The following is a 25,450-nucleotide window of genomic DNA, read 5'->3' on the forward strand; positions in this document are numbered from 1 at the left end:
CTAACTTTTGCAATTGACTGTTGGGGATTTTGTCAATGCTGATAATGTTCAAGTGGTGCTCCAGAAGTTTTGAAATTGCATCTAAGAAACCTATTATTATTGTTATTATCTTTGCTGTCTTTTGCCACCATGGTTCTGCTTACAGGTGTTGATATTTTGTTATTTTCTACAGCTGTTTCTCTTCTCCTTTGCAGGTTTTGCCACATCCATTATCCAGATATTTTTGTCTTTATCGATAATTGTTAAATCTGGGGTTCAATTTGGCAGGTGTTAGTATATTTGAATTTTAAAACCCCAGAGCACTTCAGCTTCTCCATTTTCTATTACTTTGTCTCTTTTGGGGTCCCAACAGTTCTTGCTTGCAGGCAAATGGTATTTTTTTGCAAATATACCAATACATCATTGTTGCTACTTGGTCATGCCGTTGTTCGTAGTCACTCTGTGGAATGATCTTATAGCAGATAACTAGGAGATCCACTGTTTCTCCAGCTTCTTTGCAGATGCGGCATTTGCTGTTTGTCTCTGAGTTCTCAATTCTGTCTTTGTATGCATTTATTATTATGGTTCACAAAGGTTTATCATAAGGGGCAGCCAGACGTTTAGATTCAATTTGGCATTTTTATCCATCTATCAAGTGCTTTCCAAGTATATGGAATAAGCAGCTGCTGTTGCTTGATAGTATTGCTATTGTTGTTAAACTGCCTTTTGCAATTGACTCATAATAATTTTGTCAATGCCGATAATGTTCAAGTGGTGCCCCAGATGGTTTATTATTGTAATTATTATTAGCAGTAGTGTTCAAAGTTGCAATCCATTCCATGTGGCCCTTGTGCAATGTTGTGAGGACAGGCTTATTGAGATGACAGTCACTGGCAAATTGGAATAAATAACAGCATCAGAATCCATTGGCTAATTTCCCCCGTTGAGTAAACTCTGCCATAAATCTTGCTAGGACCACTAGAAATATGGATGAGATGATAGTAAATTTAAACACAATATCAACAGCAGCTCGGATAAATAGATAGGTAGGTAGGTAGCAGAAGTGGTATTCAGCAGGTGTTGATCAGTTCTGGAGAACCAGTAGCGGAAATTTTGAGTAGGTTGGAGAACCAGTAAATACCACTTCTGATTGGCCCCACCCACATCTATTGTCTGCCTCCCAAGTCCCAGCTGATCGGGAGGAAATGGGGACTTTGCAGTAACCTTCACCTGCCATGCCCACCAAGCCACGCCCACAGAACCGGTAGTAAAAAAATTTGAATCCCACCACAGGTAGGTAGGTAGGTAGGTAGGTAGGTAGGTAGGTAGGTAGGTAGGTAGGTAGGTAGGTAGGTAGGTAGATAGATAGATAGATAGATAGATAGATAGATAGATAGATAGATAGATAGATAGATAGATAGAAATATACAATTGCAGAATTAAATTTAATTCCTTTAAATTTCAAGTTATATTCAGGATGTGGGGGGGAAATTACAGGTTAAGCTACTGAACAACTGGCAAATGTAGCCCAGCAGGAGGGCATACTATTCTTGGACACTTGAAACAGCTGTGTTTATTTTCAATGTCCAGGATATTACTAAAGCATTATTTCTTTTTGTTCCAGAGGGCAACATTTTTTCCAGAATACCAATCTTCCTCTAAGCATGAATTTCATTGTTCTGCTAGTCTAGCAATAACAAACAAACCCTCCGTGTATGGACGGATGGACGGACGGACGTGTGTGTGCATGTATGTATTCAATTATACATATGCTCCCTTTTGTATGTGCTGCTCTAAATCCCGATTGACTCTGTCTCAGTTTATCTATATAAATGAATCTGACCAATATATGCCTATTTGGAAATTAGTTCCACTTAGAGATAGTTCAGTATTTAGGTATGTGTAGGTTCCATTATTGGAACACAGTGGCTCAATGGCTAAGATGCTGAGCTTGTGAATCAAAAAGGTCGGCTGTTTGATGGTTCAAATCCCTAGCGCCGCATAATGGAGTGAGCTCCTGTTACTTGTCCCAGCTTCTGCCAACCTAGCAGTTCGAAAACATGTAAAAATGCAAGTAGAAATATAGGAACCACTTTTGATGGGAAGGTAACAGTGTTCTGTGCGTCTTTGGCATTTAGTCATGCCAGCCACATGACCACAGACATGCCTTCGGCTTTGAAACGGAGATGAGCACCACCCCCTAGAGTCGGGAACTATTAGCACATATGTGCAAGGGAAACCTTTACCTTTGGGTTCCATTGTCCAAATGGAATTTTGTTTCTTAGTGAATGGGGCTCAATTTTTGGACTTGACCACACTCAGATAAACACAGGAACAGTGGTCCTTATTTTATCACCATTTTGTATTTTACCAGGAAGCTTGAGAAATGAAAATAAAACCAACTTATGCAGGAATGTCGTCTGTCCAACTTCAGCTACAGCCGTCAGTGAAAAAAAATATAATTTAATTAACTCTATTTGTGTTTTGCTAGAATCCATATTACAGAAAGAATCAACTAGCAGAGAGGTGGGTTGGGGGAGCTACTTCACTTCCTAATAAATTTTATTTATTAAAAATATTTATATCTCACTTTTCTGGCTTAAAATAAGGCACAGATGTACACAAAAATATAACTTAACATATAAATATATATATATATGCTGTTCCATAAGCATAACTTAAGATTTACAAGATGTACCTTGTATAACACATCATAGTAAGCCAAGTTTTAATTACACAACTTTAAAAATAAACTTAGAATGTTTCAAAGTGGTTTGTTTGAACCCCATATAGCCCATTAATATAATAAATTGATATATAAACAAGAAAACTCTGTAAGCCTTTGATGGCATATTTCAGGACTTATTAAATAAAAATTATAAATGAGCATATGTTCTAATTTGCATTGTGTTATAAATACATTTCCACCCAACTAGAATTGTTTAACAATGTGGGTTTTTTTTTTGGTACCCTACCCTGTTTCCCTGAACATAAGATCTTCCAGGATAATAAGCCCAATTGGGCTTTTGAACGCATGCGCTAAAATAAGTCCTTCCCCCCAAATAAGCCCACCCTGAAAATATTTAAATGCACACACAGCTGTTCCCTGCCATTTCTTCTGGTTGATTGCCACACAAACAACACGAGGTGAGGAGGCAGGGCCAGAGGGGGGGAAGGGAGGGGGAACACTCCACATGCCCTTACCTAATGTCCGCTCCTGGAACCCTAGCCACCGTGCCCCTTGTCATGCTAATGGCCGCCGCAACAAGAGTGGCAGGCCCAGCGATGCGCCATGTGCCTCGCTGCTGTAGCAGCACAACACAACAGCAGCCATGAGGTGACCACGCTTGCTGCCTCTTGCACCTCAAAAATAATAAGACCTTCCCAAAAATAAGACCAAGTGCTTATTTAGGGGGTCAAAAATAATAATACTTATTTTCGGGAAAACACGGTATAAGTTCCCAAAATTCTAACTACGATTAGGATGAAAGGTGGTATAAAAGTATACTGATAAAATAAATAAAATATATAGAAAGTATAGTGCATACTGTTTTGATCCCTGACTAGAATTGGAATTGGAATTTATTCGATTTGTAAGCCACCCTATTCCCCGAAGGGACTCAGGGCGGCTGAACAAAAGCCAAGGGAAGGGGAACAAATACAAAAAAGTAAGATAAAAACAGGACGATACAAATGATTTAAAAAACACAGCAAGTACAGCCAATTCGAGTAGGGGGGAAACTCAACCCCAGGCTTGCTGGGACAGCCAGGTCTTAACGGCTGTCCGGAAGGCCTGAAGGGTGGCGAGGGTCCGAATCTCCACAGGGAGCTCGTTCCAAAGGGCCGGAGCAGCCACAGAGAAGGCCCTCCTCCAAGTGGTCAACAGCCGGCACTGGCCGGCAGATGGAATTCGGACTAGCCTAGAAACAGCACGTAAAATCTCAGTAGGTATTTCTAGGCAGCTCTTGACTCCCAATAAAGAAAAAACAGAGTTATTTGTTATGGTTTTATTTATTTACATATATTTATAGGTGCCTGTCACATCTAATGACTCCAAGGGCCTCATAATAACCACAGTAATACATTACAAAAAAAAACCAAAGAACATTGCATTTAATCAATCCCCCTTTAGAAACCATCCCATAATCATACCTTCTGGTCTCACTTAACAACCAAGCTCCAAAGCCCATGTCAAAAAGACATATTTTCAAATATGGGTCAGGGTCATCTGGAATTTATGGAAATGCTTTTCCACAGAGAAAGTGCCGTGGTGGAGAAAATGGACAGAATGGAGAAAATCAGACTCCTCTAGATGATACTATTTTCCCTAAAAAGCTGGAGAAAGCCCATCCGGTCAGGTTGGTGACATGGACATAGACAATTGGGGACAGACAGTCCTGAAGCTAATCTTGCCTTAAGCCATGTAGGTCTGTCTTCATAATGAAAGATGGGCATTACATAAGAAAATGTAATCCTTCCTAGCCATTAATTAAATAAATATCTCAACAATCTCTTAGAAATTCTTCAAAAGGATGATTATTCTTGCCATGGTAGGACATTCCTCATTGCTAGAGTAACTTCTGAACAAACAGCTGGTGATGAAGGAAAGCTTCATCAAAAGAATAGAGATGAAACAAGTATGATTACAACATCCCTTACATTTGGGGCCTGCATTCTGCTGCATTAGATTCTTAGTCTAGCGTCTGCCTCAACTACAAGAAGATAATTATGTTTTAGATTTAGTTTTTACCCAAGTGTTAGATGTTGGCTTAAAGCATGGATGACAAATGTAGCCTGGGATATCCCTGCAGTTGGAATTTTTGTCCTCCTTTTTGTATTTGGGAAATGTGAGTGTTTTCCAGAGGAAAAATACATCCCTTAATCCTTGTAGATATTTAATGACTCGACTTTACTCCTTAATACTTCTTTGTTTCCATTTACTTTTGCATTACAACCTCAACATACTATGGGAAATCTGGTGGGGCTCTCCAACATTCTGAAGATGTATCACTGCCCCCTTCTGGGAATTGAAGTCCAACATCTGGAACCCGTACTGCATATCAGACATTAATACAATTGAGTGAGTCCAGAGATATTTCATGAGAAGAGTCCTCCACTCCTCTGCTCAGAACAGGATCTCTTATGCTACCAGGCACGAAATTTTGGGCTTAGACAATTTAGAACTATGCCGCTTTTGGTCTGATCTGAGGGTAGTATACAAAATTATCTGCTACAATGTTCTACCTGTCAATGACTACTTCTGCTTCAACTGCAACAATACACAAACACACAAAGATACAAACTTAAGGTAAACCGATCCAAATTCGATTACAGAAAATACAACTTCAGCAACAGAGTGGTCAACACCTGGAATGCACTACCTGATTCTTGGTTTTATCCCCAAACCCCCAAAACTTTAACCTTAAATGGTCTACTGTTGACCTCCCCCCATTCCTAAGAGATCTGTAAGGGGCGTGCATAAGTGCAACAACATGCTACCATCCTTGTCCTACAGTCCTCACTTATTCGTATCCATTCACATTCATAATCATGCTTATACTTATATCTGTTATTTTATACACGCTTGAGAAAATAAATAAATTAAAAAATAAACAATAAAGTTCCTAACATTGAAAAAAGCTAGTCAGAAGTGTGCATCACATTAGAAAAGGTCCTTCTAAGGCAGCTGGTACACTCACAACACATACAAGTGACTTGTAATTAATAGTGAATGACATTTCAGTTAGCATTAGGCCAATTATTTAACTTTTCTGATTTCAAATGCAGCCAGCCACATAAAGGCACATGACATAAAGGCGCTTTTGACTTTCTTGTTTTGATCAGCTGAAATATTTTCACATTCATCATAAATTCATCATAAATCTGTTACTCTCAGAATTTATTCTACTCTCTAGCAATGGAGGCCATGAGAGGGGGGAGAAGGAACAGAAAGATAGAAGCCAACAAGATTTAAGAAAAATCAATTTTTCTGAATTTTTTTGTTTTATTTGATTTAATGCTGCATCAATACAGGATTTATGTGTTTTTATATGTAGGGAACAGGAGGAAGATTTGATAACAGGTACAGACAACTTGCTATGAGAGCCAGCAGAAATCTACTTATTTGACTAATAAAAAAACAAACTTAGTGATTTGTAACTGAATAGCTAAAATGAACTCTTTATGTCTCCAGAGGTCTGCAATATGATCTTCACAAAAGGTAGCTTGCCAATTTAATTGAGGTAGTAGTTATTTAATTTTTTTATAGACAGGTATAGCTTTCAATAAAACCACATATGCCTATAATACTGCAATGGCAGATGTGTCTCGATTATTAGAGATGGGCTCTAGGGAATATACACAACGGATCTTGAAATTTGTAAGCAGCTGTTTAGAAGGGGGGTGAAACATTGTAACACATACACACATGTTCCTTAAGTGCAGTAATGTTTTGTTATTTTACTGCAGGTGTATTACAGAGATAAAATTTTATAACTTATTGAATACACTTCCTTGATATTTATCACTAAAGTACCCCTGTCTGTCTGTCTGTCTGTCTGTCTGTCTGTCTGTCTGTCTGTCTGTCTGTCTGTCTGTCTGTCTATCTATCTATCTATCTATCTATCTATCTATCTATCTATCTATCTATCTATCTATCATCTATCTATCTTTCTATCTCTCCATCCATCCATCCATCCATCCATCCATCCATCCATCTATCTATCCACTTCAAGAAACAATATTTCTTGTCTTAGTGATTTAGTTTAATTATGCAGAAGAATAAAAATTAAAATACTGACTCAGTAGCAATCAAGAAGGTGTAAGTTTATATAAAGCAAAGTTAAAAATGCTAATGAAGATACTCCTTATCTAATTTAAGAGAGTAGCCAAACATGCAAGCATGAAATTCACTGTGTGCTGTGGGAGGGTATCACTCCCTGCTTTTCCTCAGTTGGGGATTTTTATGATACCAGCATAATAAGTATAATCCTTAGGAGATCACTCAAAACAAAAACAAATAAAAACCTCCCAATTCTAATAGACAAAGATGATCCTTGAATAAAACTTCGCCATGATTTGGTATGAAAAACACATGTTCACAGTTTTTTGGTTGTTTTTTTTAAAAACCCTGGTTCTGGGACATAAAATTTGGTTTTAAGTTTAGGTAACTTCAGATCCTACAATACTATTAGCTGGTTGTCTCTGTTGAACTAATTGTATCTTTGATTGGGGAAAGAAAAATATGATATTTTAATTACGTTTCTTTAAATTAAGACTACTACATAAAGTTACTCTTGAAAAGTTTGGGGAACTAGCATAAAAACTATGTTCCTCCTTCGCTTTGTATCTGGGTATCCTTAAATTTGTGAGCTTTGACTCACTAATCAACTAACTGCTTTGGGGCCAGGATTATGTTTCCTTTACCCCTATGAATGTACCCACAAGTGTCATTGAAACTCATTATATTAATAACAATCTAAAAATGCCATATTGATGGTTATCCAGGACAGGGTTTTACAATACGACGGTTGATTAGGAGGCCTATTGTTAAATATCACTTCTTTCGTTAATTGCTTTAGATGTCAAATAAAATCTGTTCGGTTCGATTCAGTTTTGATTTTATACAGGGATGTTTTCTTTTTGCTACTGATTCTTGTAGCAATATTGCTTTTATTAAATGTTGCCCCGTATTCCTTGTCTTTCAGTTTACTTCATTTTTTTTTTAAAAAAAAATATTGTCATGGCTAGTCAAGGATTCTAAGGAAGGAAAGAACAAATTGCCTATCATCTGTTATCATCAATATGCCTTTTGGGTGTGTTAGCAAAATTTACTACTAAAACTATGACTCGTTGTTTCTCACTGAACTTGAGGGTCTTCAGGGTCTTCGGGAAATGAATTCAAAGTCTAAGTAATTCTCTTTTACAGAATTACTGCAAGAAAGCCATGCAGTGGTAGATTTGCTGGGGTGTGTGTGTGTGTGTGGCAAATGAAGTAATGAGCTACCATAAATTTTGGTAGAAAAAATATTATAAAATTGTTTGCATAAACCAGCAATCTTTTCCAGGCTACTTTAGTGTTCATTTAATATTTCCCATACTGTTTCATTGGCAGAGTTATGTGTGTATATTCTAAAACAGTCCATTTTCACCACCAAATGTACATTTCCTTTGACTCCATGTGTAGACCAGTCTTGTTACAAGATACACAGACTAAGCTTAGCCATAAATAATTTTTTTAATGCACATCGTAATAAAATGCTAAATTAACAAGCTTTACTCTGAACTCAGTATTTACAGTTATTTATAAATTTCCTGGTGAGGAGTGCTCCGGGGTTCAAAAATGTGATCACAGCAATTAACATGCCGCATATTTCAAAACTAAACTGCTATTATTACTCAGGCCACTATAAGGACTAGGAACAGCAGCAATAACTGTTTGCAGTGAGTCCAGATATAACTTCAGATGGTCATCTACTACCCTTTTGCTATTCAATTGCCATTGTTTGTGTTGCCCAAAGAGAAAGGAAATACACGTCTTTTGACGGTAGATAGAACCAATTCTATGGTTTGCTAAATCATTTAAGAACTGAACTTTTCAACTAAAAACTAGTGCTTGGGTTAGTGTTGGTTTTCCTTCTCAAAAAAGACATTTTTTGTTTCTTTTGTGATTCTTTAAAAAAATAAGACTGGAAGCATGGGCAGTCTTATTTAGATGTTCTGGGAGCAATTTTCAGGAATGTTTCAAATAAATTCTATAGAAATTGAATGCATGCGTGAGCGAGTGAGTGAATTAATGAATATAATTGGGATCAGGCCATTGCTTCACTTTTGTTAAGTCATTTGTTAGAGCAGTGTTTCTCCATCCTGACAAATTTAAGATGTTTGGATTTCAATTCCCAGAATTTCCCAATCTGGGGAATTCTGGGAGTTGAAATCTGTGAAACTTAAAAGTTGCAATTGAGATTTCTTAAGTTAAGTATTGCATTTTCCACTTATTTCTGCATTTGGGAAACTGCATATCCAGAGCAAAGCAGGACTGGCTAATTGATCTTTAGGAGATCCCCAAAGGCCTAAACTGGGTCACATCCAGGTAGCCTTCGGTTGAGTAACTTTCCTGTCCTATCTCATAGTTCGGTCCTAAAAAATCAGCGCAAGCATTTTTTCCTCTTCTTCAGTGTTAGGTAAAGGAATTTAAAAATAAAAGGAGAAAAGAGAAAGAAGGCACTGTAGCAGTACATATGGTGTTCAGAAGGGCAAAGCTGTGACACTTGGTTGTTGTTGAGTGACAACTGAGAGCACAAGAGATTGGGCAATGTAAATACTGCTTTGAAACAGTAGCACGACACTGAATTAGGAATACTCTAGGTCTACAAAAACCACTCCTACCATTCACTACTCTATGAGGAGCGCTGGACAACAGGAACCCAAGTTCCTAAGTGATGCAAATTGTCCTCTCGTATATTCCATTGCTAAGAGAACAAGCATAAATATATATCTGTGGAGATTCTCAGTCATCCAGGTCATGGTTGTCCCAAAGGTGCATTTTCAAGAGGCAATTGGATTTTCTGCTTTTTCTTTGAAGAAGCTTCGCTTCTCATCTTCAACTCTAAGCGAAAGAAGCTTCTTGGATGAGAAGCAAAACGTCTTCAAAGAAAAAGCAGAAAGTCCAGTTGCCTCTTGAAAAAAGAACTTTAGGGACAAACTTAAAAGTTGCTTCGCATATTTAATAAAACACATTGTTTCACTCTACAGTGAAAACAAGCATTACAGGTAATCCTCATTTAGTGACAACTGAGACCAGCAACTCAGAAGGACGTGGCTGCCACATGAAACTGCAGCTATGTTTATAATCTTGCATCAACTTTCCTTTGCTTTGCAAACCTATGAATTGGTCACAAAGTTACTATACCATCACCATCGCGACTTATGAATGTAAAACAAGGCAGTTACTAATTGAGGGCTACCTCTATAGATACCCATCTGTTGATGTTAACATATCTGAACAGGTTTATGTGCTTGCAGCACTTTCTGAGACCAGGAAGAGCTGCAAAAAAGAACCTGAACTTTCTCTCCACGCCCCTCCCCCCCAACATCTGGTAATGTTTATTTGGGGATTCAACAGATCTGTAAGTAAAGATCCAACCTGTTCAGCTTTAACGAGAATAACTTCCATTCATCTTTCAGATCCTCTCAAATTTTTCCATTTATAAACCTTTCACTTTTTCCCTCAACATTTTGCTACAAATTGAAGATGTCAGATACGCTTACAAAAACAAAAACACCACCTTTCTTTCTCTTACTGTTGAGTTATAATACATTCTGCCATATTGTAGTAACAGAATGTTAATGTACATTGACGCTTGCTAAATTTTCTCTCTTTTTTAAAAAAACATTTCAATGGGTAGGAAGTTGGGGTATTTCTACATATTTGAAAGAATGGTGTTAAAAAAAAAGGCACTGATTATCTTTATCCCATAATAAATAATATACGTTTTCTTACAGTATATTTCTACAAATGCCAAGGCTTCAGTTTGCTGAAACAAAAATAAATATTTTCAGATTTCACATTCAAACCATTTTCTTAAAAAAAAGTCTGAATGTATTTCAAGTTACATTGCGTTGGGTTCTAACATTAGATAAACCCAGTGAATAAAAATATTTCTATTGCCGAGGAAATTAAATTCTGCATGAACAGAAATCAGCATAATCCAGAGTTCCCATTCTTCATTTCAGCCACAAGTGGACCAACTATAATCGTGATGGAATAGGTTCTCAGAAAAAGCTCAAGATACCGTGGGCCAAATCCTAAATCTGAATTAAAAATGCATGGATCAAATACGATATAAATACGTAATTGGGTAACCTAGAAAAACAGAAATGAAAAGTATCTAGTCAGAAAGTTAGGAGATCACATGAGTCCATCAAGCTATGGTATAAATTGAACGGACAAATCTTCTCAAATAAGCAGGATCATGTTCTGTCAGAAGTCTGGAAAAGGCCTCATCTCAGTTTGGGACAAATTCTGGACCCTCCACTTGTCTGTGTAGCTTTTTCAAAGGCAAGAAGAGATACGGGTAGTCCTAGTTGGAAGGGACCTTATAGGTCATCTAGTACAAACCCCACTCCCTCAAGCAGGACAGCCTACACCATTTCTAACAAATGGCAGCCCAGCCTCTTCTTGAAAGTCTCAAGTGATGAAGCTCCCACAACTTCTGAAGACAAGCCGTTCCATTGATTGATTGTTCTCACTGTCAGAAAATGTCTCCTTATTTCTAGGTTGAATCTCTCCTTGATCAATTTTCATCCATTATTCCTTATCTGGCCTTCAGGTGCTTTGGAAAATAGTTTGACCCCCTCCTCTCTATGGCAACCCCTTGAATATTGGAACAATGCTATCATGTCTCCCCTGGTCCTTCTCTTCACTAGACTAGCCATGCCCAGTTCCTGTAAGCGTTATTCATATGTTTTAGTCTCCAGTCCCCTAATCATCCTGGTTGTTCTTTGTACTTTTTCTAGAGTCTCAACATCTTTTTATAGTGTGGTGACCAAAACTGGATGCAGTACTCTAAGTGTGGCCTTACTAGGACTTTATAGAGTGGTATTAGTATCTCACTTGATCTTGACTGTATCCCTCTATTTAATGCAACTTACAACCAGTTGCTTAGCAACAGTTGGATGTTACAACTACATGTCCTTGAGGGTATTTGCAACCTTATTCTGAAGTTCTGAGGCTGCCCCCTGGTCATGTGACCACATGTCGGATGATCAGCAACCAGATTACATTTTATTTTATTCTGTTTGTAACCCGCCTTTTGGTTAAATAGTGTCATTGATGCAGTGGACATGAATTTTGGCAAATTCCAAGAGACAGTGGAGGACGGGACTGGAGGGCGATGGTCCATGGGATTGCAAAGAGTTAGACAACAAATGAACAACAAAAACCCCACTTTTATTACCTTTACGAACAAGAAGTGAACATAATCAATGCTTTTTCCTCCTCCTATTGTCTCCACAACAACAACCCACTGAGATGAACTGGACTAAGAGAGAATGACTGGCCCAAAATCACCCAACCAGCTTTCATGGCTTAGGTGGGACTACAACTTTCAGTGTTTTGCTTTCTACTCTAGTGTCTTAACCACTAGACCAAATTGGCATTTACAGCTGTATGCAGCATCCCACGATCATGTGACTAGATTTTATAATGGTTTTGCAAAAAAAGACGTTTCATAGTGAACCACTGGTTTGCTTAATGACCAGTGTTCATATAATGAATGCCGTATATAAAGTGTAATGGCCGCCATTCATAAAATTGGGTTGGTAACATGGGTGACCAGATTCACAACTGTTACAACTTACTACTGTACTTTGCCAGAAAAGGAGCATAGAAATTGAGCTCTTTTAATCCAGCTACCCATAGTTAAATCTAGCTTTTGAAAATATTTGGAACACATCACACAGGTTTGCACAAAACACTGTGATGCCATTTCAAAAGAAGGCCAAATTGGATTTTTGTCACATATATTGTTATGTAAAAATATGACTGCCATGACTATTGGCTAGCACCTAATTACATACATAGTTTTCTGTCTGAATCCTAGTAGCCTTAATATACTAAAGCGATTTTAGAATCATGATGGAGGAAAGGGAAGGGACAGGTGTCGGATCCTACCGGTTTAACAACCAGTTCACTGCGAGTGTGCACAGTTTAGAGAAGACCTACCTTCCAGATTACAGTTTAGGAAGGAAAACAGTTGAGGCATCGCAATCCACTCTGATGCACAACTCATCTGAGAAACCTGTCCGAACTGGTAGAATCCCACCCCTGGTAAGGGAAGCATCACTTTATCAAGTAGCAGTCAATAGTGCTAACTAACCATGATGGCATTGAAAATATCCTTCTGAATTTTCTGAGGTCCAGTGATGTGACTGGATGGGAACGAGAAGGAGGGTAGTTCTCCTTATATTGCAATGGCTATTTCCAGAAAGTGACGCTTCTAATTTATTGTTGTGGTTGTTCCATTTCTTGATTTTATGAGACATCTTATTTCAACTTCTCTTGAAATCACTGCACATGGACTTCTGTAGGATCTCCTAGTTCCCCTCCCTCCCCCAAAAAGAATAAGGTTCACTCTGATCATGTCACACACTTGCACAAAGTGCTGAGAGACTTGCATTGCATGCAATAAAGTTGTCATAACTTGTTTCCCAATCCCTCATTCCCACCATTGGATACTTCTGTTATTATATTAGGGCAACACAGAATTCTTGAGAGATCTCCCTTTTCAACTTCAAGCTAGTTAGCTGATGGACAACAAACATACAAGTTTAGAAGCGAATGGGGAAGTTCTAATGAAGGGGTCTCCAACTTTAGCATCTTTTAAGATTTGTGGACTTTAACTCCCAGAAGTCCACAAGTCTTAAAGTTGCCAAGGTTGGAGACCCCTGTTCTAATGTAGGCTCTGCCTCTATATAGATCAGTGGTAGTCACCCTGGTCCCTATCACCCACTAGTGGGCGTTCCAGCTTTCATGGTGGGTGGTAGGAGTTTGCTGTAATTCTGCTTTATAGATTTTATAAAGTAAAGTTACTTCCCTACTTTATAAATTACCATTACTGTGGAACCGGTGGGCGGTTAGAAAATTTTACTACTAACAGAGATACAAAAGTGGGCAGTAGGTATAAAAAAGTTGACTACCCCTGATATAAATAGACCTCACTTAACAATCATGCAAAGTTTACCATTGACTCCCTCAAAAGGTATTTGATCTGTCATTGAAGTTATGAACTGCCATATCTTCCCCCTGTGTCACGTTTTGGGTGCTTGACAACAGGCTCGAATTTATGACTGGTTACAGCCTCCCAAAGTCATGATGGTTTGCAACATTTTTTGCTGATTTATAGAGTTCTTGTCAAGTTTCTGCAAAAACCACCCATTCGGGAGAATCGATTTGCTTAACGACCAGGTGGTTTGATTAACAACCATGTAACCCACTTCTGATCATCATAAAAATGGTCATAAAATCAAGTCAGGTCATGTGGTGACCCACTTAAGGACTCAAATGACTTATTACCAAAATTGCAGGCTCAATTGTGGTGGCTAAGTGAGGTGTGACTCTGGTTTCCATTATGTCCTAATAGGCAGGGAGCTTTTACTTACTATTGTACTGATGTAACTACTTTTAATTTGGTTTCCACTTTATACTGTTCTCTCTCTCTCCCTCCCTCCCATTCTCCCTCTGCCTTTGCATCTCTCTGTTTCCCTTTCTATGTGTGAATCTTACTGATTTATTCTGACAGTTTCAAAATAGTCTTATAAGCCATCCTGGAACTGGAAGGCATGGTATCACTTTTTCAGTAACCAGGGAATCTGTTCTTGGCTTGTGGTGATGGTACCAGCAAAGATACAGTTAAAAGTAAATTAGAAAAAATCATAGGCATTAAGTTTATCATGGTAGCTAAATGATCTCCACTGTCACTTTTGGATACCATTCACTGGGGAATAAACACTAGAATTATTTTCTTAATACCACGTTTGTGGGGACATTTTGTTGGATCATGCTCAGACAAAATTCAAACGGATAGAACCCTTTATTTGATTCAACAGTGATTAAAAATGGAATGTAGACATTTTATTTGTTAAAAATGGTATTAAGCTACCTTCTAAAAGCCAGATTGATGTAGTTAACCAACTGAATTTGACTCACATGCCAATGTGGGTCAGGGAGGCCAAATTTTGGACAATGTTTAAAGAACGTTGCACTTATTTCCCATCAATTTGAATTTTGCAATAGCTTATTTTAATGGCTGGGCTGAATATGACCTTACTATTTGGCTAACAACTTGTTTTCTATATTTTGCAGCAGGTGATCCCTATTCTTAGATTATTATTATTATTTTGCCCCTTGGCCATTTTCCAGGAATGTTTGAATATGAGCTTCTCTCCAATGTAAATTAACAGTGTTGAAAAAATATCCAGCCACTTCCTTATTTTGAGGACAATCAGAACTAGGTTGGTGCCACGGAAAAGATTGTTTCCTCAAACATCTGTTTCAGGGATCAGTTATACACTGTTGAACTTTAACTGACACTATCATCTCATTGTGGAAAATAAAAAAAAAGTTATGAATAATTTGGATACTAGAAATGGCAATTACCGATTTCCATGTGTTTACAGAGCAGGTTGTAAAGTCGTGAAGATTTCGGAAACCGCAGAAAACAGCAGAATCAGAGACCAGGAGAGAATTAGAAAGAGAGACAGAAAGAGAGAGAAAGAGGAGGGAGGGAGGGAGGGAGGGGGAGGGGGAGGGGGAGGGGGAGGGGGAGGGGGAGAGGGAGAGGGAGAGGGAGAGAGAGAGAGAGAGAGAGAGAGAGAGAGAGAAGCAATGCCTCAGCTACTGATATGGTACAACATTCAGTAACTAGCTACAACAGTTTAATAATTGGATATAAGTAGATATAAGACAATATGGACTGATGTAAAGATGTAGAGAAACAAATAACAAATGTGCTTTTAGAAAAAGCAATATTGTATTCTGCTGTTACACAAGGGAAAGTAGCTTGTACATAAGATAAAAGATTAGAGGCTGTTGCAAAAAGGAAGCTACATGGCTAAAATCAGGAGCTTAGTGACAAAAGTATCATTCAGAAGATAAATCTCCTTTACCCAGGTAACAATACTTATTTCACAGAATGATTTACTTTTGCTGGGAATTATTGGGGATTTATCCTTAAGTATATTTACAACACCATATGTCCGGAAACAAAAGGAATGATAACTTAGCTCAATAAATGAGTAACATCTATGAAAAGGGTGGTGGTAGAAGCATGAAGGAATACATGAAAAGCTACAATGAAAGTGAATTGATTTAAAATAGGAAAACACCCTGCCCATCACCCTTTATTGCAGATGATGCTTATTTTGGAAACAGCCCTTTTGATTTTAATGAACTTCAGATGCCGTAAATCATTTCATAGGCTGGTTCTGTAAAATCACAAATGGATAAACGAGGCTCCCACTTTCTTTTTTTCTTTCACACATTTAAGAAATATAAGTGACAGTTTAAGGGAGCTTTAATCCGATTTGAATTAATCTGATAAATACCACCCCTTTTTTAAAAAAAAAGAAAAGAAAAAATAAGGAATCCTGTAGAAATGACAATCGGCTATCATCCAAACCAGCCCCAAACCACAACCAATTTAATAAAAAAACAACAACTCCCCCCTTCCGTAAATTACAGGTTATTCTACCTGCAAAAAAGAAGCATGTCACCAAACTTCTCCTCTTTTGTTTTGGCCCTCAGTAACCAGATCCAACAGATCAAACCTTCCACAGGAATTGAAAGCTTTACACTAAAGCCACACAGCATTACGTTGTTCGCTGCCAAAGCTATCTGCTCCAAGCATTTGAACAGGCACATTCCAAAGCTGTTTCCATTGCACTGCGAATGCTGTATGTTTCTTTTCCTGGGCAATTCCTTCCAGAAAACAGGGATGAATCTAATACTTGAGAACACATGCAAGTCCATAGTTCTTGACCAAAGCAGCCTCACGTCTCATTTCCGCAAATCTCTTGCTACCGATCTGGGTAGAATGGATAGCATATCTGAGTAGGCTGGAGAATCAAAAACTTGCAAAAATGAACAGATGCACAAAGGCACTGGAATGCCAGCTCTAAGGAAACATTAATACTAAGTATGTGTACTTTTCAAGGCAAGGTTCTATTTAATGACTTGGACTGTTTATATTTTGCTATGCTTAATTAAGCAAAGTAGCTGAACTCACCTACCCCAAACCCATTTCATAAACCTCACATTGTTTCTCTCCTCTGCTGAGAAAGTTACGGTCACAATAAATTAAGAAGAAGGAAAAAAGCTACGTGGCACTTCTCACTTTAAAGTGTGTAAAGTTTGAAAGGGATAAAAAGGGGTGTTTTCTTCCAAAGTAAGCAAGTGTTTCTTTTGGGGTGAAAGAAGCAATCAAAGAATGCAAACAATAACTGTCCTTAAAAAAAAAAAAAGGAAGGGAGAGGGAAGGAAGGTAGCAGAATAAAGCATTCTGAAGAAGCAGTAAAACTGGATTGCAGTATGTGTATGTGTGTGTATATATACATACATACATACGTATGTATGTATGTATGTATATGTATATTGCACGCAGTTTAATATTTAGCTACTGATAGAAATTTTAGATGAAGGTACCGTCTCTGGAAATTTAAAAATATGCAAATGCCTACTATATAGTGGCATAAACACAGAGAAGCTATACCTTTGTATTAATTTGGCATTTTATTATTTAATTAAAATACTTTTATTTTTCTAGCTCACACATGTTTCCCTTGAGACGATTTTTCTGTTAGCCTGCTGGCCTTGACTTCCAGCCAAAAACAATTCAGAAACAAAAAGAGACAACAAATCATATTTTCACAGACATTTTTATCTCTCAATAGAACTCTTGTTTTCACACAACATCCTACAGACTCTATGGAAATTATAATTTATTGTTATAGCCAGTCCAAAGTCAGTATGACTTTAAAATCTCCACTGGTGCCTCCTACAAACTCTTGACAATTTCTTAAGTTGAACTATTCATTATCCAGGAATTGTCATTTGGGCAACAACAGTGTAATCTTTTCAATCAGATTGATAAACAATTCACTAGGAATACACCAAAATATCAATCTAGTAACCAACAGAAAACCAGAAAGTAAGAGAAAAACAATTTAATGTTTCAAACACTATTGAACTATCCTTGAAAATTCTTTGAAAAGACCGGATGTATGTCACAAAGATGGATAGTACATAAACATGGGATCACATGTTACTTCATACCATCAACTGACTCTTACCTGATGGCAACCTTGAAGATTTGAGTCTCGTCCATATGATGAATAAGAGCTTCTTTCTGTTTTACCTGTTTTAGAGGGAGAGACAGAGAGAGGTATTATCTGATAACACCGTTAAAGAATACATCTTGTAATTAATTAATCTGTGTAGAAGAATGATATTTATTGCATTATGGTGAATGTCCTTAATCTATTTCATAAAAAAGCTTCTCGTCCTTAAAGCCATTTTTTAATAGTAATCACATCACTACCGTCTTTGGTCTTGGTAAATAAATTTTGATTCCATATCACCACAGAAGAATGGCACATGTTCCTCATCTCAATAGCACAATTTTCTAATCACAGAAGACAATCAGTTTTCTTCAGATGATGAGCTTCCTTGTTTTGAAACTCAGGAACTTACTTTATGCTTCTGCTCATGACACACCATTGGCAAACTCCTCCAAATACTAAGGATGGTATCTAGGAAAGAAGTTCATGGCTGCTTATACCTCAAAACGAAAATAAGGGGAAACCCATGACAGACCTCCGTTTATTTTGCTCAACTTGGCCTTCTGGTCCTTTTCTGAACTCCAATGGCACACTGTTCTTAACCATTATTCTTCCATAGACCTGTGCCATAGAACTCCTAATGGCCCCTGCTTTAAAATACCTTCACTGTTTGCTATGATTACATTTCTAATTGGAAATGCCATTCAAACCTCCAGAATAATATATGTGAGACAATCATTTTTAAAGGAGGAAACAGAATCTCTCTTTCCCTTTTCTTTCTTACCCCTAAAAACTGCGTAAATTTATTTTTATGAGCACAGCAGGAAGGTTATCCATGTCGTGACCTGACCATAATAATTCTCACTGATTACACTGCAGTCACCAGTGGGGTCAGAGATAATAAATCAAAAACTCCAGATGGTAAATTTAGCAAAGAAACCCCCATCACAAGACTGATTCTTCACTCTTTCCTAGTTGAATTCCCTATTGAATGACTTGATCTCTGTAGTTACGCTCCAGAAAGAGTATTTTATATTGAAATATATCACTCCCTAACAATGTTTCAACTTTCTCAGAGTTGTAGGAGACACAAATAGATTGTGATATTTCATGTCAATTCTAGTGTTTTCTTTGATTTTCCTGCATGCTCTTAACATTTTCTTTAAAATGTCAACAGGACATGATATAGTTGGATACGGACATTGTGAATCTGATGAAAAGAACAGAGGAATGGATTTCATATATTATGATGGTTGTTAGTAAACCAAAGTAGGAATTTGTTGAAAATGTCAAAAGCTAGAAGCCCTGCTCCATAAGGTCAGCAAAGACCTATGATAGGCCCTCGCATGAAAATGAATAATATTCTGGCATGAAATCTAACAAAATTATTCCAACTGTGGTTAGAAAGTGAAAGATTAAGCTTTAATAATTTAAAACTATTAGGTGGACCTAAGATGAGCAGAGATAAGATTCAACAGCTTAACATAGAAAGAAATAATTGTTGTTGGATATTCAAAACAGTGTATACCCTCTCCAAAAATTTTGGTGGACAACAGTAATGACCCTTGAGTGCCCAGATATAATATAATGCAAAGTTCTGGTTGTTTCTTCAATCAAGCATATAATAAATTGCAATAACTAGCTACATATTGTACAGTACATTACCCCTGTAAATGAATCATTTAATTACTACCACATACTTCGCAAAACCACCTTTACTTTAAAGGATGTTATTTTACTAGAGAATATTATACTCAAGTCTGTTATTATTGAAATATAAGGTGTAAGGGAAAAAAGATTCACATTTTTAATTTAATATAGAACAATTGTTTAATAAACTAAACTCTTGTTTCAAGTATCAAATTGATTTTTTTTGAAAAAAAAATTGATTAAATGCACATAAGGTTTTATTTAAGGTTTTGCCCAATAAAGTCGGGATTCAATTAAAATAATGACTGAGATGAATACATTCTATAAGTTTCTATATTGTGTAAATTGTGCATGATTTCAAATTGGCATCTACAGATCCACAATATTATGTGGAATTCTACTTTCTTTCAGTTTCACTGTTAAAAAGATGGAACTTGCACTGGGAGTAAATCTCCTATACACATTCCCCTGAAAATGTACGCCAATAACATTAATATAAAATTATAACTCTACTTTTATTTGACTTGTCATTTAGAATTTACCTTTCAGACAGGGGAAAAATAATGGTAATTTCCACATGCTTTTAAAATTGTCTTGTCATAATAGAATACGAAACAAAATACTACAAATTGAATTTATCTACATGCCCAAGGATATAAAATGTGACACGTTTTTTGTGGTTTCATAAAAAGGGTCTTTTCCTAACCGTGATGAAAACTACAGATAGGAAAGTAGAAATACTGAACTCACTTGAGATTTTGTGCACTATGAGTTAATGTGGGGGGAAAAAAGATGTCTATGAACAATTGATAAGACAGGGAACAGGGGAAAAAATGTCCTAAACAGGAAAGAAACAGCACAGGTTATACTTCATCTCACACCCACAAGGTGAGTTTCCTCAAACTCAACCAGGCAAAAATACATTTTAATGAGGAGATGGGTGAATAAAGCTAACAAATCCAACCTTCTGAATAAAGAACCAGGCAAATGAATTTCATTTACTATGTGAGTACCTGTCCTCCTCCTCCTCCTCCTCCTCCTTACTATCGTATCAGATACAAACTGTCTCATTTTAATTTCGGTGGTTAAAAAATATTTATCTAGATGCAAAAATAAAACGCACTGCAAATTACAAGTTGTCAGGGTTAAAAATCTACTTCTATTTGTGTGGGGGAGGATAAGAGAACAGCACAGACATGAATCATTCTCAGTAATTTGAGTGTTTCCATGACATCAATGGGCACTCATCCAGGACTCTGCCGAAGCTTGTGAGGTACCAAAGAGACACAAAAACCAGCAGGAGATTGACTTCTTCTTTTTTTTAAGGATTATGCTCCTTGTAAAGATTTCATCTGTAGCATCCATTTTTACCACCAGACAGATAGCTTTGGAGATCAGGAATGAGCATATTTCATCCTGAGAGTGTAAGCCTTTAACTTTTATTATGTCTTTATTTTTGTACCCCAATCCAACCAGGAACGTGTCTTTCCTCCCATTTAAGAACAGAATAATCAAATTTACATGAAACTCTTTAGGGACGTGGATGCATGTCTGTGTACAGCGTTCGTATAGATGCACTATCAATTGTCATTGTGAAATAAACTGACTTTTTGGGGGGTCGACGTCATCTAATTCATGGAGGGAGGGGGAAAAAAATCTCTGGAGGGGAAACATTCATTTTAAAATCAGCTAATTTCTTTATGTTGGTTTTCTGCTTAAAATTCACTAGCATATTTGTTTCAGAGAATAAAATTTGAAAGAGGGCTAATAATATTCTGGCAGGGGCTCTCTAAGCAACTATCTGTGTGCATAAATTTAACACACAAAAAGCGAGCTCGCTTGGAATTTTTATACTTGCTTTGCCATCTCCCATCGTTCTCAGGTATTACAGGAAGGCAGCAATTCTCAATGTGCATTGGTGGACTGGGATGCTATAAATTGCGACTTCTTAAAGGGATTGTGTGTTGAGGGTTCGGGTTTTTTTAAAGAATCGACAACAATGTAGAAACTCGACACATTCACTGCGGAATTTTCGAGACAACCTTTCCAGTACCAGAATGCGGCAGCCGCTGCGGATATTTTTTGGCACAAAGACAACAGTTCCAGTGCCAAGCCCCATGGCTACGACTACTCGAAAGAGGCATAAGGGTAGCATTAATCGCTCAAGTCTTTTACTGTGTGGAGTATTGCTGTCCATAGTTGTTGTTTTTTTAAAAAACAAACCTTAAACGTACCGGTTAATAATTTGCATACAAACCAAGAAAAGGGTACTTGTTCTGTATCTGGTTAGATTTCCCATCACTAGGACCAATATTGCACTGACTGCTAAGTATATATATAAAAAAACCACTATGTTGTGATAGTCGAAATAAAACTTACGAGAAGATGACCCAAACAATGACTTACTATTATACAAGTGGGAACCCTGAGAGTGATTCAAAGGAAATGCATTATTAATTATACTAATACCTTTTTAAATAAATAAACAGACAGAATACACATCAGCCAAAATACATACAAAGAAAAACAGAATGAACTGCCAAGGTTTTTCTCTAAGGCATAATACACATGCAGACACTCAATAAACACCCAAGAAATAAAATTAAAAAAAAAAAATCTCCTCTAAACTCAGTTGCTTACTATGCAGTTCCCAGCATCTGAGATTAACTGTAATCAAAATGAGGAAAAGAGAAAAATAAAAAAACCCAGCACAAAAACATTGCAGGATTTCCAGTCAGTCCATAAAGAAGCCGGCTGCTTCTCGGTAACGTCCTCTGAAAAATTAATTGAATTAAGCCAAAAATTCAAGTCATCTAACTCTCATATAACTCCCCCCCCCTTTTGTTCTGAAAGAAAGGTCAGCTCGTCTTTGCTCTACCAATAGAAATCTCGCTTCTACATTCGCGATACTCTTAATATTTTAACTTTTGTGACAGTTGGATTCAAGAGGCACGGTGACATATCTTCAAATATAGTTTGACTTCAGATGGTTGAGGAACATTTGTATTCATTTTCCTAATTTTCACAGTCATGGGACCGCTTCTGTCTGGACTAAATTGCTTATTTCATTGCAAGGGATTATTCATTCTGTAATTTTAAATTGCTAGGCATTTGGTAAAAAGAAAAGAAAATCCATGGGAAAGAGATAGAAAAAGTAAGCTTTCTGTTCAGTATCAATATCTTCTCACGCTGAAGTGCCCATCATGGTATATGTGGGAGATTTATGCTTGGAAAATGAGACAAACTTGTCTTCATATGCTACCTATAAGACAAGAAGTTTCAGATACAAAGAGGTTACATATAATGAATAACAGAGTGAGTTGGAAGGGACCTTGGAGGTCTTCTAGTCCAACCCACTGCTCAAGCAGACCTATACCATTCCAGACAAATGGCTGCCTATAAGATGCTTATAATGTATTTAGGAAACATTTTAGATTTATTATTTCTATTTCTATTCCTATCTTACTTCCTTATGGCTAAACAATGTATTAAGACATATAGAGGGATTAATAAACCACATACATCATTCATTCATTCATTCATTCATTCATTCATTCATTCATTCATTCATTCATTCATTCGTAGCTCTCCAGTGACTCTATATAATTTTATTTAGATAACTGCACATATAAACTACTCATGTCCAATTCTGCTCCATTGTTTAGAGAAATCATGTCTATTAGGGCTCTCCTAGTCTTTTGTGATAATAAATGACATACAGTAATAGAAATGCAGAGCAACATAGATCTACCCAATTCACTGGGAATTAACCAAATAATTGGATTTCCACTACAGCCTGGGCCATTACAAATAAATAACTCCGCTAGGGGTGGTTTTCACTTCCTTTCCCCACCGGTTCGCACATATGCGCATGGCATTCCCGTTCACACATGTGCATGGCCTTCCGCGCATGCGCTTTGCTCAAAAAACATCCCTAAATAGGACAAAATAGAGCCACCCACGATTTCTGCTGGTCCGAACCAGAAAACGACCTCTGCTCCCCTCCCCAACCTAATGAAGGTTAACCACTAGTCAAACTTAGCATGTTGCTTGATTGCAAATAAAAACTTTTATTTGACCTGGTTAAATTGGTTGTGTGAGCATAGCCATTGTGAGTTTCATTAATGAAATATAATCTAACAATTGTGATGCATAAATCCCATTTCATGGCATTACGGGGGATCTTCATTTTGTTTGAAAAGAAAGCAATTGGGGACCTAGCATTTCTTCTATGACACTGAACTAAAACATAACTTGGAAGAGTTTCTTTTCTTATGAAACCTTTTGAAGTTTTTGACTGAAGCTTAAATGTTCAGTACTAGACATTCATGAAGTGTGATGCACAAAAGGATCAAAGACTAACCCCAAAGGACTCTTCCTGGCATTTTATAATAATATGTTTGCCCCAAATTTCTAGTTTATTGACATAAAATGGATATCAAAGAAATATAATATTCAACACAGATATAGAAATTACTGAACACAGAAGCAAACCTTATCCTAACCTTGACTCAATTTAGGCATTATTATAAAAAAAGAAAAGAAAAAAACAAGAATGATTTCTCAATTATGGTTTAGAAAACAGAGAATGTATTTTAAAAAACCTTCCTTTTCTTTTGTCCAGCTTTCTTCATTTTTACCTGTGCTTTAATTTTAGAATAACAAAATGGGCTGCACCGTTTACTACTATTACTACAGAAACTGTCTCAAAGTGATGTTTTGAAACCTTGATGTAAAAGTGGTTTATAAACTATTATATACTTGGTTTTAACCATAAACTATTAAAATTCAGATATCACAGGAAACCATTGTTAGGACAGAAAAAATAGAGGGTACAGAATGAAAGTAAGACAACACGAACTATTTGCCCAGATCAAGTCATTACACTGGCATTTCAAATCAATAGACAGACAAGCAACAATTTTAGGTTAAGAAATTGATATGCCCCAGAGATACAGCAAAAGGCGAATGGATATTATTTTCAAAACATGAAAAAACTTTAATGAATACACTGACATAGAGAGAGATGGATTGTTCCTAAAGGGGCATAATGTTGCCACTGTTATGTGCTATTACAACTGGAGATTATACAGTTTAACATACCACATGAGAAGATAAAGACAAAGGCAAAGTTTAAAGGTGCACTTAATGTAAAGATCTTTCCAGATGGACAGTTTTTGGTGTCAGGCTGATTCAATGTTTCTGACACCTACAAATCGCAAGGGGACTCTGCAAACTCCCGTGTTGATTCTGTTAGCCTAAATAGCTGACTGAGAGCTTACTCAGAACAGCATATGTGGCATAAATGAACATTGTGCAAAACCTCAATATTGGTTGATGCTTTATTTTTGAAGCTCTTTTTACTCCAGCTTACATTCTGGTGCACATCAGCCACAGAAACTGGTGTCAGTGTTTATTTGGTTTTAATCTTAACATCTGATGCATATAAGCTATCAGTCATTACTTAAAAATCTGATATTTGCTTCAAATTGTGTGCTGTTGGGCCCAAGAAATATTTTTCAACTTTGACAAATGAGGTTTGCTATATGAAGGTCACACTTAATATTAATAGATTATATGTACTGCCCAAGCTACCAATTTGCCTACAAAATTATGGCCTTTTACTGTATTCATTCAATAGTTCATTCTTTAAAAAAGTAGTCAGTAAACATTTCTTAATACACCATACAGGAAATATTGATTTATATAGCAGATACAGGAGCTGAGAATACAAATATAACTTAATTCTAATTCAGTAACATTTTTTTCTAACAAGTTTTGTGTTCCAATGCCCTTTGAAGCAATAATATTCCATGGCTTAAAGAAATCTTATTACCTTTGTGATGCATCTCTAAATTTGTTTGTCTCATAGGGACTTCTCATTTTATGCAAAATAGTCTCAATTTATTCAGATGGTCTTACATATGAAGAACTCCATATCATTTCGTACACCAATGACTTAAAACAAATGTCTTAATATATCCAT

The 25,450-nt window shown here is 36.9% G+C and overlaps 1 protein-coding gene across 13 annotated transcripts in view; it reads right to left on the reverse strand.

The window, feature by feature from the left end:
• TCF4 (transcription factor 4) overlaps nt 1-25,450 on the reverse strand; it is a 417,049-nt gene that overhangs the window by 195,032 nt on the left and 196,567 nt on the right. For all 13 annotated transcript variants that reach the window (XR_015696633.1, XR_015696636.1, XR_015696632.1 and 10 more), the window contains one exon: nt 17,827-17,891. Coding sequence is in view for 1 of the 13 variants with exons in the window: in XM_087715341.1 (XP_087571467.1) it covers nt 17,827-17,891 (65 nt within the window). In the remaining 12 variants the exon portion in view is untranslated. The remainder of the gene's footprint in view (nt 1-17,826; nt 17,892-25,450) is intronic.

This window comes from Thamnophis sirtalis, unplaced genomic scaffold (genome assembly GCF_051295495.1).
Source record: "Thamnophis sirtalis isolate CommonGarterSnake01/CBP01778 unplaced genomic scaffold, rThaSir2_p1.2 scaffold_5, whole genome shotgun sequence".
Classification (NCBI taxonomy): Eukaryota; Metazoa; Chordata; class Lepidosauria; order Squamata; family Natricidae; genus Thamnophis; species Thamnophis sirtalis.